General features: G+C 37.3%; 1 protein-coding gene and 1 long non-coding RNA gene across 2 annotated transcripts in view; one reads left to right on the forward strand and one right to left on the reverse strand.

The window, feature by feature from the left end:
• LARS1 (leucyl-tRNA synthetase 1) overlaps positions 1–13,824 on the forward strand; it is a 75,522-nt gene that overhangs the window by 22,748 nt on the left and 38,950 nt on the right. The window contains exons 8-15 of the mRNA XM_040453669.1: positions 687–750; positions 2,172–2,239; positions 2,344–2,569; positions 5,019–5,106; positions 5,189–5,265; positions 8,053–8,106; positions 8,872–9,012; positions 10,582–10,659. Coding sequence (XP_040309603.1) covers positions 687–750; positions 2,172–2,239; positions 2,344–2,569; positions 5,019–5,106; positions 5,189–5,265; positions 8,053–8,106; positions 8,872–9,012; positions 10,582–10,659 — 796 coding nt within the window. The remainder of the gene's footprint in view (positions 1–686; positions 751–2,171; positions 2,240–2,343; positions 2,570–5,018; positions 5,107–5,188; positions 5,266–8,052; positions 8,107–8,871; positions 9,013–10,581; positions 10,660–13,824) is intronic.
• On the reverse strand, positions 7–12,372 carry LOC121016266 (uncharacterized). The gene is made up of 3 exons (XR_005784199.1): positions 12,267–12,372; positions 415–490; positions 7–199 (listed from the first exon to the last, which is right to left on the reverse strand). It is a non-coding gene; the product is annotated as an uncharacterized LOC121016266 (long non-coding RNA).

A 13,824-nucleotide genomic window follows, 5' to 3' on the forward strand; every position in this document is an offset into this window, starting at 1 on the left:
GTGAGTTTGTCGTCCTTCAGGATAATAAAGCAAACATTTCACTCTGCATTGTAATTCAGTGCCCGATAGATAGCTTCTTTTTTTCATTATCCTTTCTCTTCTTATAACTTTTTTCCTTTTTGTTCTCATGTCTCCTTTGTTTTCCTTTTTGTCTTACCAGCATTTTAGTGTTTTACCAGTGTTTAATGTCTCTGAGCTGCTAAAAAGAGGGAGAATAGGAGTATTGGCTGTTATGATCTCCCTAAAGATTCTTTTCAGTATTTTCAGTCAAGCAGCAAAAGAATTTTATATATGTGTTAGTTTATCTACTTTTTCTGTAAATTGTTTAAGATTCTTCCTTGATTCTATGCATTAATTAAAAACTATGTGTGTTTCATAACTGAATTTATATTTTAGAATCTGTTTCATACCTACCGGCACAAAAAGAGACACTTCGAATCTGTTTCATACCACCAAGCCAAGACCGGTGCATAGTTTTCAGGGGTATTACCTTTAATGAAGACAGAAAGCTTTCATTAAATAGGCTGGCCACTACTCATAAAAGCATAAATAATTGATGTAGACATTTGTTCAGTTAAAAGTTTTAGCTAGAAGAAATATTATAAGATATTAGCAATAAAGGCAAATACATTAGGATAAAACTTGTATATTATAATAATATTTGTCACTTACTATTTATTTTTTAGGTATACCATTTATTCTCCAAAAGATGGACAGCCTTGTATGGATCATGATAGGCAAACTGGAGAGGTAATTATTTGTGACATAGAGTAGCTATTATAATCATTCTCACTATGGCCATAGAGTTTATGGAATAGATCAGGAACCTAAAAATAATTTTATTTCAGTGCTGAGGTGTATTCTGGTGGCTGTGAAGAGGGAAACAGAATGTTACTGTAAGATTCTGTGTCTTGTCTAAGACCTTGTTACTCCAAAGGTGGTCCTAGGACCAGCTGCATCTCATCTGCTTGTGAGAGAAAAGCACATTCTTGGGCCTCATCCCCAAATTGCTGAATAAGAAGCTCTGAGGGTGGAGCCCAGGAATCTGTCTTTAATAAGCTTTCAATATGACTCGCGTGTAGGCTAATGTTTGAGGAGCGCTCCCTGGAGAATACACTGCTCTAAAAAGAGAGATGGGGCAAGGTAATGAGATATGTGGCTAACTGATGTGCACAGATTCCATTTATACTTGCTTTGATCATGTGCTTGCTTATTTCTAAAGTACTTCTAGCCATGCATGACATCAGTTCATTCTACATTCCTTAGTAACATTATTCTTTGTAATACTTGAGTGAAGCCAGGCTCATTTGCCTAAAGCTGTGGCGCAGTAAATGAACAACAATGCCAGAATCTGAACTTAGGATTCCCTATGAGTGCATCTTCCTTTGTTACCATCTTTGAATGCATTTGTAGTCTAGCGACTACTTTTCGAAGTTTGCTTTCAATTATGGTGTAACTTATCTAACAGAAATGAGAGTTGATCAAAATTTTGAATTCAGAAGACCCAGTTTACTGACTGTATTAACTTTTAATATGGTCAACACCAGCAGTATCCTAAATTCCAGTAGTATGCCATAGTTTTTCAAAGCATTTTACTATTCATTTGTCTTATGTGTTCTTTCGGTAAGTCCTGTGTGAGTCACAGTACGGTTATATTACAGTTGAAGGAATGAATGAAGTCTCAGAGAGACTTTGTCTCCCTTGGATTAAGATATTAGTAACAGCCCAAGCTAGGTTTTGAATGCTTGTGCTCTGGCCCCTGGTCCAATATGTTTCTATGATGCCTGCTCTGGGGGATTGTTTGATTACATATTCTGACTCCCATTTTGGTAAACACCGTTTTGGGTGATGATTCTAAGTCACTTTTTCCCTCCTCATTCTTCACTCTCAAGTGCATTCTTAGCAAACTGTCCTTACTTAGTAGAGTCTGGGCCTCCTTTACTAGTTCTGATTTGGTGTGGAGTGGGAAGGTGGTCTTTCAAGTCACTTCTTACACCTTAGACTTTATGGGAATATAGTCAGCTCCCTACTGGCTGACTCCTTGTAAGAAATAATTATTCTAACAATGCAAGAATCCATCTAAGAAATTTGAATCCGATCTCTCACTTCTATGTGTGGGTTTAATTCAAGTCTTTTTTCTTCTTAAGGTTTGGTTTTGTTTATTTGTTTAGGGTGTGGGACCTCAGGAATATACTTTAATCAAGTTGAAAGTGCTTGAGCCGTACCCATCCAAATTAAGGTAGGTTCACTGCAGAGTTATTGCATTATCTTTTTGAAGTAACAGATAGATGCAATAGAATCCACAACACTTTTTTGCGTAAACATATATTTTTTTCTTCTTAGTGGCCTGAAAGGGAAAAATATCTTCTTGGTAGCTGCCACTCTCAGACCTGAGACCATGTTTGGACAGACCAACTGTTGGGTTCGCCCTGATATGAAGTACATTGGGTTTGAGACGGCGAATGGTGATATATTCATCTGCACCCAGAGAGCCGCCAGGAATATGTCATACCAGGGCTTTACCAAACACAATGGAGTGGTGCCTGTTGTTAAGGAATTAATGGGAGAGGTGAGTTGGGTAGCAGATTTTTAATTTTAGTGCTTAAATTTAGAGGAACATGTCATCCATGACACTTGAGAAAAGAGCATTGGAAAAATCATTTTAATTGAGGAATACATGCAATGTGTAAATCGTTAAGTTCAGTATTTTGGTGCAGTTTTATTACATGTGTACACTTCACCCTAATCAAGATACAGACCAGTTCCAGTAGTCCAGAAGGTGCTCCCACGTCCATCTTGCAGTCAGTACCCACCCCTCTTCCACAAAGGTAACCACCACTCTGCCTTTAGTCACCAAAGATTGGTTGCTGTTCTTGAACTTGACGTAATTGAATTATATAATCTGTACTCTTTTGTGTCTGGCTTCTTTTGCTCAACATTAAGTCTTTGAAATTCATACATGTTGTGTGTAGTAGACTTGTTCTTTTTTTATTGCTGTGGAGTATTCCTTATATGACTATATCACTATAGCATTTTTGACTCTTCTGTTTCAGTTCAGTAAGTATCTGCTTGAAAAATATAGACAGTCCTCCCCGAGAGATTTAATGGTTGCAGTGTAATATGATTACCTGTGTTTCTGGTATAGAATTGCAGCTGTTTGTTTTTCTGAAGAATCTTGGTTGATGGTAACTAAATCTGGACGATTATATAGCTTTTATTCTTATACTTTATTTACTTACCAAAATTTCAGAGTATATTTTATTAAACCCTTTCATAAATGCTAATCTTAGGTATCTTGATAAATCACATTTTCAAATTTTTTTTAATGTTTAGTTTTGATTTTTAAAAAAATATTTATTTTTGAGCCGAAACAGAGTGTGAGCAGGGGAGGGATAGAGAGAGAGGGACACACAGAATCCGAAGCAGGCTTCGGGCTCTGAGCTGTCAGCATAGAGCCCAACGCGAACCATGAGATCATGACCTGAGCCAAAGTCAGACGCTTAGTTGTCTGAGCTACCCAGGTGCCCCTCTTCCTCTTTTTAATATACAGATGGCAGTATATTTTGGGGCATCTGGCTGGCTTAGTCAGAAGAGTGTGTGACTCTTAATGTCAGGGTCCTGAGTTTGAATTCTGCACTGGGCGGGGGGGGGGGGGGGCAGAGATAACAAAAAAAAAACCCCAAAACCCAAAAAACAACAAATGGCAGTATACTTTATCACATTTTTCTGCATCTTGCTTTCTTCTTTTTTCTTTTTTCCTTAGTTATGTCTTGGTATTTGCCTTGTGGGTGCATAGCTCCCTTATGTCTTATGTTTTGCAGCCACATAAGTAGTCCATTGTGTGGCTGTACCACAGCGTATTTAACCATTTTCTATAATGCACATTTGAATAGTTTCCTGTCATTTTCTGTTACAAGCAGTGCTGCCACTTCTCATCAGCTGTTGGAGTTGTGTCTGAGAAGTTTTTAGGAATAGTGTTAATAACACAGATTTTTCCTGTTACTAGTGCAATTTCTTTCCCTGTAAATTTGAACAGATTTTGGAGTAAGGAAAATGGGTGGTATAAATTAAAAAATAGCTTTTAGCCCTTAAGACTTTGACGATATTTAGCCTTCACCCACGTGACTGTAAGTTCCATAAAAGCAGTTTCTCTTTGAATAAAGCGGGCCGGTGGGAACTGTGTGCAATTGAGAAGTGCAGTCTTTAGCTTAGTTTTGAGAGTATGGGTTCAGTATTGTTGAATCTTTGGATTTGTTTTTTTAAGAGAAACTAGATGTATGTTTTTCATACAATTTGTCTTCCTAGTCATTGTTTTTGTTTTTTTTTTAAGTTTATTTATTTATTTTTATTTGGAGAGAGAGCTAGAGAGCAAGTTGGCAAGGGGCAGAGAGAGAGGGAGACAGAATCCCAAGCAGGCTCTGTGCTTTCAGCGCAGAACCTTATGTGGGGCTTGAACTCACTGTGAGATCATGACTTGAGCCGAAGTCAAGAGTCGGATGCTCAACCAACTTAGCCACTCACGTGCCCTGCTAATCATTGTTTTAAATGGATATACAGTATTTTATTTTGTTTATATCTCATATTTTGTTAAATGCTTTTTCTATCTTTTAAATTTTAGCTGTTTCCAGGTTTTGCTATTGTAGTTAACACAGCATTGGGTAGACTTCTCAAAGAAAAAATGTTTTTTTCTTTTGAGGTAAATTCCTAGGACTGGCTGGATCTAAGTTGTGTGAATGTTTTTGTGTCTCGCTATGATTCTTACATCGTTTTCCTCAAGGAGTACAATGCCACCAGCAATGTATTAGTGTGTTAATTTCCTCACCACCTTATGACATCACATTTGGGAATTATAATTATTTACAACTATTTTTAGTCTAGTGTGTATAAAAGAATGAGTTTGTTTTACTTCATGTATTTTTGAATGTTAGCTTCTCAGGACTGAAAAATATTAACACTTTTAAATTTGAGTGAATAAAATAAGCTTTTTCACCTTTTATGCTGATCTTTTTGTTGCACAGGAAATGCTTGGTGTGTCGCTTTTTGCACCTTTAACATCTTATAAGGTGATCTATGTTCTTCCAATGCTCACCATTAAGGAGGATAAAGGTAAAGAGTTTCTTTCTTTCTAGAAATACTTTGGTGATTGCATTCTGGTTGTATTAATTAATTTCATACTTTCTTGTATAAGGCACTGGTGTGGTCACAAGTGTTCCTTCTGACTCCCCTGATGATTTTGCTGCCCTCAGAGATTTGAAGAAAAAGCAAGTGAGTATCTGAGTTTCATGTTGTTATTAATTCTTTATCATCTCATTATGTACCATTGAACCAACTATGAAATGAAAAAGCTATCATATCTTGGAACTGTTATCTCTACCTTGTTTCTATATGTGTATATATTTGAAACATAATATTTCACAGAATTTTTAAGACTTCTAGAGTTTAGGTTTACAGTAAATTGGAGAAGAAGGTAGAGAGATTCCCCTTGTTCCCACACATGCACAGCCTCCCCCATTATCAACATCCCCCACCAGAGTGGTGCATTTCTTACCATGGATCAACCTACCTTGATGCATTATAATTCCCCAAAGTCCATAGTTTACCTTAGGGTTCACTCTTGGTGGTGTATATTTGGGTTTGGACAACTGTATAATGACATAGATTCATCATTATTATATCATATAGAGTATTTTCGTTGCCCTAAAAGTCCTGTGTGCTCTTTTTGTTCATCTCTCTCCCTGTGACCATGCTGTCAGTGCAGAGCCCCATGTGGGCTCGATCTCACAAACCATGAGATCATGACCTGAGCTGAAATCAAGAGTCGGATGCTTAACTGACTGAGCCACCTCGGTGCTCAATGTCTTTTAATTCTTGGTACTGTCTGTTGCAGAGCAGCTTTTAACTTTAATGAAGTTTGATTGTTATTTCTTTCACGGATTAGGTCTTTGATATTGTATCTAAAAAGGCACTACCATACCCATGGTCATTTAAGTTTTCACCTATGTTAGCTTCTAGGAATTTTATAATTTTATGTTTTACATCTAGGTCTGTGATCCATTTTGAGTTAATTTTTATGACAGTGTAAGCTCTATGTCTAGATTCATTTTTTTTTTTTTTTTTTTTTTTTCACCTGGGTGTCTAGTTATTCCAGTAACATTTGTTGAAAAGACTATCTTTGAATTATTGTATTGCCTTTGCTCCTTTGTCAGAGATCAGTTGACTCTCTTTATGGGCTCACTATTTTGGTGCACTGAACTATTTGTCTCTTCTTTCCAGCACTACACTGTCTTGATTACTGTAACTTTATAGTAAGTCTTGAAGTCAGATAGTGTCCGTCCTCCAATTTTTTTTTTTAGTACTGAGTTCACTATTCTGGGTCTCTTGCTTTTGTATATAGCTTTGTGATCAATTTATTGATATTCATAAAATAACTTGTTTGGATTTTCATTGAGATTGCGCTGAATCTGTAGGTTAAATTGGAATTGGTAAGAATTGACATCTTGGCAATACTGAATCTTTCAGTCCATGAACATGAAGTATCTCTCCATTTATTTAGTTCTTTGATTCTCTTCATAGAGTTTGTAGTTTTTCTCACGTAGATCTTATGTATGTTTTGTTACTTTTGTACCTAAGTATTTGATTTTGGAGGGGACGCTAATATCAGTGGTACTGTGTTTTTAGTTTTGAATTCCACTTGTTCATTTTTAGTATATTGGGGTGCAATTAACTTTTTTAAAGTTTATTTACTTATTTTGAGCGAGGGGGAGAGAGAGAGAGAGAGAGAGAGAGAGAGAGAGAGAGAATGCGAGTGGGGGAGGGGCAGAGAGAGCAAGGGACCGAGAGAGAATCCTAAGCAGGCTCTGTGCTGTCATTGCAGAGCTTGACAGACTCAGGCTCACAGACTTCGAGACCATGAACTGAGCTCAAATCGAGAGTTGGTTTTAATTGACTCAGTCATCTGAGGTACCCCTGGAATGCAATGAACTTTTATATATTAACCTTGTATCCTGCAACTTTGCTACAATTGCCCATTAGTTCCAGGAGTTTTTTTCCCTTCATTCTTTTGGATTTTCCTACGCAGATGATCATTCCATCTATGAACAAAGACAGTTTTATGTCTTCCTTCCCAATCTGTATACCTTTTATTTTATTTTCTTCCCTTATTGCATTAGCAAGGGCATTCAGAACGATATTGAAAAGAAGTGATGAGAGGAACATCCTTGCTTCATACCTGATCTTAGTGGGAAAACTTTGAATTTCTCATCCTTAGGTGTGATATTAGCTATGGGTTTTTTGTAGATAGTCTATCAAGTTTTAGAAGGTCTGCGTCTATTCCAGTTTACTAGGATTCTTTATCAGGAATGGGTGTTGGATTTTTTTCAAATGCTTTTCTTGCATCTCTTAATAGGATCATGTGATTTTTCTTTTTTAATGTTTTGCTGGATTCCATAAAACTTTAGAAAAAGTTGTGATATTCATATTCACATTTTCACTGCAACCTAGAATATGAACCTCATTTTCAGTGGTGTATGTGCGTGTGTGTGTGAATTTTTGCTTTTGGCTTGCTCTTTCTTTTTAATTTTTTAAAATGTTTTTATTTTATTTGTTTTTTTTGAGAAAGAGACAGAGCATGAGTGGGGGAAGGGCAGAGAGAGAGGGACACACAGAATCTGAAGCACAGATTGTCAGTCTGTGCTGTCAGTCAGCACAGAGCCCTACGCGGGGCTTGAGCTCACAGACCATGAGATCATGACCTGAGCCGAAGTTGGACGCTTAACTGACTGAGCCACCCAAGCGCCCCATTTGGCTTACTATTTCATCATTTAAGCAATTCACTGTAATTTAAACTGTTGAGTTTTTTAGTGACATAGATCTCTTCTTGAGATATTTGGTAAAATTAAAAAATTTCCATACGAAAGGGTGAACAAATAGTTTATATTTTAAATTCTATTTATTTAGGAGAACAAATATTTTTTAAAAAGTTTTGGAGTTCTCTCAATGATTATGCCAATAAAGTGTTGATCATTAGTGTTAATTTGTAAAATTTTTTTGTAGCCCTTACGAGCAAAGTATGGAATTAGAGATGACATGGTCTTGCCATTTGAGCCGGTGAGTACACTGAAGACTCAGAATATTCATACCCATCTCTTTGTCATTGAAAAAAAGAGCTAGCATTTTCCTTGTAACAAAATTAAATAATTAGTGGATATAAAAATAAGAGGGAGTTTGCTTAGAGTTTATTTAATTTGCTATCTGTTGTGGCACTTAAGAGTGAGAGAAAGACCAAGAGTAAGTATTTTCTTAGCACCTGGCACCTGCAGTTCTGAAACAAACAATGTTTTTAGCATCACCAGTTTTATAGTAGCTTATTTTGCTAGTAGGGCCAATTTCCAAGCTTCTAAAGACAAAATTTTGCCATGTTAGCCATGAATGTTTATGTTTTCATATTAGTGCCTGGTGAAGAAAAAAAAAAAATTAGTTACTAGCAAGTAACTTTCATGAAGAATCTAGAAGACTTTTTATAAACCAGAAGTAAGACCATCCTTAGATTTAGTTTTTTATATCGTTTTGCTAGTTTTAGAATTATATGCCAGTACAGGGTTGTGAGCTGGAGAAGGTGTGTTATATAGTGAGGGAGGGACAATTTAGGGGTTGGTGCAGAGAATTTGGGTAGTTCCTGTGGAGGAGAGTAAGAAGACAAATTCACAGCTGGATGTTAGTCACAGTGATTACCTAATGTGTGGTGCTCTTGTAATGGTGTGTAAAATCTGAAATGACTTCATTGGACAGTAAAGGCAAATGAATTATGCACCATAGGGCCGTTTTTATGATCATTCAGTGTGAATAAGGTCCTGAAATTGCTGTTCTTTACAGGTGCCAATCATTGAAATCCCAGGTTTTGGAAATCTTTCCGCTGTAACCATTTGTGATGAGTTGAAAGTTCAAAGCCAGAATGACCGAGAAAAACTTGCGGAAGCTAAGGAGAAGTTATATCTAAAAGGGTTTTATGATGGTGTAAGTTATAATTTTTTAGTTTTGCTCTGTATATTTTTCAGTGATTTAGAAGAAAATAGAAAGATTCAATATAGTTTCACCTACATACTGATTTGAGAGATGATATGAGATTGTGTTCTTCTGTTTCCAAATTTATTTATTTTTTGTTCAGTGGCCCTTATAGAAATTATATATTTGTGTCTTTTAGGAATGTCTAAGAAATGAGTTTCTTGAGAAGATTATTTAAAGTTAGTTCATGTTATTATGGAGTCATTTTCATAGGTTTATTGCATGGACAATACCTGGTCCCTTTTGCTCTTTTAATTGAGGAGTTCATATTTTAAAAAAGCAGTTTTTCTCATTTAGTTGTTAATGTCCACTAAATGCCAGGGGAGTGCAACAGACATGTTTGGAACCTCTCTTTTCTCCTTAATTGTGCATGTGTTAATGTGGCTTACACATTTCCATGGAAAGAGGACTAGGCTAGAGAAAGTAAAAATCAAGCCAAGTTGCTAGTGACTTGAGGTTAAAGTGAAGATTTTTAAGGCTATAAATGGGAATTCTTTATTTTTACCTTCACTTTCATTGTTCTGGATAACCAACAATTGGTTATGTGTCTTTTTTTTTAAGTGACTTACACATTTTGGGTGGTAACAAAAGCTACCGCTTATACAGATAGCACTTAAATGTTAACTTATTTAAATCTCAAAATAACCTCGTGAAGTAGGCACTATCATTCCTGTTTACAGATGAGGAAATTGAGGCACTAAGACATTAAGTAATTTACCCAAGATCAGCAGATAGGTAGCCAGTGGCAGAACTGGTCTACCTGGGGAGCTTGGCTCCAGGGTTTGTGCTCTTAAACCACTTTACTAACGTGATCTATAAGTATAATTTTATAGTGGTCAGTTAAATTGATATAAAGCACTTCAGCATGTTAGAGGATTGGAAGGTCAGAAAACATCTTTCTTTTCCATTTAAGATAGAAACTGTTTCAGAGAGAAACAGGAGTCACATAGCTGGAGGTCAAAATATGAGCTGGAAGGGGACTGTGTGGATCTGGGACAACAATGGGCAAGCTAATACCTAGCCCTAGGATTAAATTTCCTCACTTCGTTAAAGGCAGAGTTGAAAACCAGCCTTCCTATAAGGGCCAGGTTTATCACATGGCCAAGCTAAGGAAAATGCTTGTTGGCAACAGGCAGAATTGGAAACAGAAGTCTAACTGGGGCTGAGCTGTGTGAGCTCCGTTCATTTTCCCAAAGCCTTCAGGAATGAACTGAGTGAGCCTATTGAAATTCTCTCCCCATGGAAATCTGAGAAGTGGGAAGGTAATGAGGGATCCTTCCTCATCTTGTTCGTGATAGCTATTCTAGTCATGGCAAAAGAAAAACCAAGTGTGTTGTATATATTAATCACCCAAGCTCTGGCAAAATAAAAACTTAAGATTACAAATGTGATAGATTTCACACTAAAAATATCTTAGTTGTGGATGGAAGTAAATTTAGTTAGGGAAAAATTTGGAGGGAACGCAAGGCAAATTTTAATTGTTTTGTCTGTGTTTTGTCCCCCTACTTCTCATCCTTTTAGGTAATGTTGGTGGATGGATTTAAAGGACAGAAGGTCCAAGATGTAAAGAAGACTATTCAGAAAAAGATGATTGACACTGTATGTGATAGGCCATCCTCTGAAGGCTGTTTTAGGAGAAAACCCTTTTTTTAAATTTATTTATTTATTTCTTTTTTTACATTTATTTATTTTTGAGAGACAGAGTGAGACAGAACGTGAGCTGAGGAGGGGCAGAGAGAGAAGGAGACACAGAGTCTGAAGCAGGTTCCAGGCTCTGAGCAAGCGTTCAGCACAGAGCGCGATGCGAGACTCAGACCCACAAACTGTGAGATCATGACGTGAGCCGAAGTCGGACACCTAACGGAATGAGCTACCCAGGCATCCCTTTTTTTTTTTTTTTTTTTTTTTTTAAAGTAGGCTTCATGCACAGCCCAGAGCCCAAAGCAGGGTTTAAAGTCACAGCCTTGAGATCAAGACCTGATCTGAGATCAAGAGTGCCCCTAAACTAAATTTTGATTTCTGACAGTTATATATGGCTTTAATACAGAGAGACTGTGGTCTGTAAAGCTTACTAAAATAAAAAAACCAGCAGTTTCCTCTCCATCCTTCCCACATTCTCTTCAGTTTCTCTTCCTTGGACAGGATTACTTTCAGCTGTTTTGGTTATTTCTTTTAATATTAACCTCCATCTCTCAGATCTCTAATGTAAATGCTCATAGAGTAATTTTTAAATTTTGATTTTCAGTTTTAGACATTAGCCATTGACTTTCTACCTTGGAAAATCAAGATTTAACTCTTTCTTCTACCTTGTGTCTTTCTTTCTGACCTCACCATATTTGTGTGCCCTTCCCTACCTCCCATCTTTTTAGTATAGGTACATTATGACTTACATGAGAGCAGTAATTGCGTACATTAAAAAAAATATTTCTTTTCATATGTTATTGTGGGATTTCCGTGTTCAATTTGCTAATCTCTTTTTTTAAAGTCTTTTAATTTATTTTTGAGAGAGAGAGAGAGAGAGAGAGAGAGAGAGAGAGCGCGCACAAGTGGGAGAGGGGCAGAGAGAGAGAATCCCAGGCAGGCTCTGCACTGTCAGTACAGAGTCCGATATGGGGCTCAAGCTCACAAACCATGAGATCATGACCTGAACCAAAGCCAAGTGAGCCACCAGGTGCCCCCATTGTATACATTTTTGAGACATCACTGATGTACAATGAGAACTTTTCTTCCCCAGCTTTTGTTTTTCCCTGGTGTTAATAATTGTCCTTCTTGTTTTTTAATTCCTTTTTTAAATTCCTTACTTTATTTATTTATTTATTTATTTTAATTTTTTTTTTTTTCAACATTTTTTATTTATTTTTGGGACAGAGAGAGACAGAGCATGAACGGGCGAGGGGCAGAGAGAGAGGGAGACACAGAATCGGAAACAGGCTCCAGGCTGTGAGCCATCAGCCCAGAGCCCGACGCGGGGCTCGAACTCACGGACCGCGAGATCGTGACCTGGCTGAAGTCGGACGCTTAACCGACTGCGCCACCCAGGCGCCCCTAAATTCCTTACTTTAAATACAATGCTGTATTCCCAAACTCTGTCCCAACTCTTTATTTCTTCTTTCACTACTTTAACACATCAGTATGCTGTTGGTTCCTTCTTGGAGAAAGCTCTTCCCCCGCCTTCTGGCCTGTTTTAGTCTGGACTGGTTACTTACTGTCCTAGTGCACAAATATCTGGGATCTTCTTCCATTACTAAGAATTTTCTTTGCTTCTCTTGAGTTGGATCTCTTGTTCCCTTGATCCCATGGCTGCTGCTTAATTATTCCCTCTCTCATTTGGGTTAAGCTCTTACTCTAGTAGCTTTCCTGTAAAAGGGTACCTGGAAGGTAAATTTTTGTAAGCTTCCATGTGTGAAATATCTTGTCTATCTTCATACTTGGCTGCCTGGGGACAGAATTCTAGATTGAAAGTAGTTTTGCCTTAGAATTTCATGGACATTACCCACGGTGCTCTGGTTCAGAATGCTGTTGTGAAGTCTGAAACCATTTTGGTAATAACTCATTTTTTTTATAAATGCCCTGTTTTTCCCCCTCTCCTTCTCTTTGTATAGAATCTTGTCTTTCTTCCTGATGTTATGAAATTTCGTGATTTACTGTGGTGTAGGTCAATTTTCATTCATTTTTCTGAGTGCTTAGTGGGCTCCTTCAGCCTGAAGACTTAGGTGCTTTAATTTTGGGAAAATTTCTTGACTTTTTCTTTGATTGTTTCATCTCTTCCTTTCCTTATTTTTTGCTTCCTGAATTCTTATTCAATTATGGGTTCTCTTAGACTCTGGAAGTCTTTTTCTTTCTGGGAGAGTCCCTCAACTTTTTCTTCCTGAGATTTTGTTTGTTTATTGTGCGTTTTTTATATCTGCTATTTGTGTGTAAGTGTAAAAAAAATATTTTTGTTATGGAAAATTTCAAATTAAAAAAGTGGAGAGTAGTGAGTTGAATTCCTGTATACTTATTATCCAGCTTCATCGTTACCAATGCAGGGCCTTTTTTTTTTTTTTTTCAATATATGAAGTTTATTGTCAAATTGGTTTCCATACAACACCCAGTGCTCATCCCAAAAGGTGGCCTCCTCAATACCCATCACCCACCCTCCCCTGCCTCCCACCCCCCATCAACCCTCAGTTTGTTCTTACTTTTTAAGAGTCTCCTATGGTTTGGCTCTCTCCCACCTAACCTCTTTTTTAATTTTTTTTTCTTTCCCCTCCCCCATGGGTTTCTGTTAAGTTTCTCAGGATCCACATAAGAGTGAAACTATATGGTATCTGTCTTTCTCTGTATGGCTTATTTCACTTAGCATCACACTCTCCAGTTCCAAACACGTTGCTACAAAGGGCCATATTTCATTCTTTCTCATTGCCATGTAGTACTCCATTGTGTATATAAACCACAATTTCTTTATCTATTCATCGGTTGATGGACATTTAGGCTCTTTCCATAATTTGGCTATTGTTGAGAATGCTGCTATGAACATTGGGGTACAAGTGCCCCTATGCATCAGTACTCCTGTATCCCTTGGGTAAATACCTAGTAGTGCTATTGCTGGGTCATAGGGTAGGTCTATTTTTAATTTTCTGAGGAACCTCCATACTGTTTTCCAGAGCGGCTGCACCAATTTGCATTCCCGCCAACAGTGCAAGAGGGTTCCCGTTTCTCCACATCCTCTCCAGCATCTATAGTCTCCTGATTTGTTCATTTTGGCCACTCTGACTGGCGTGA

The sequence above is a fragment of the Herpailurus yagouaroundi genome, unplaced genomic scaffold, assembly GCF_014898765.1.
Source record: "Herpailurus yagouaroundi ecotype Mexico unplaced genomic scaffold, PumYag 29, whole genome shotgun sequence".
NCBI lineage: Eukaryota > Metazoa > Chordata > Mammalia > Carnivora > Felidae > Herpailurus > Herpailurus yagouaroundi.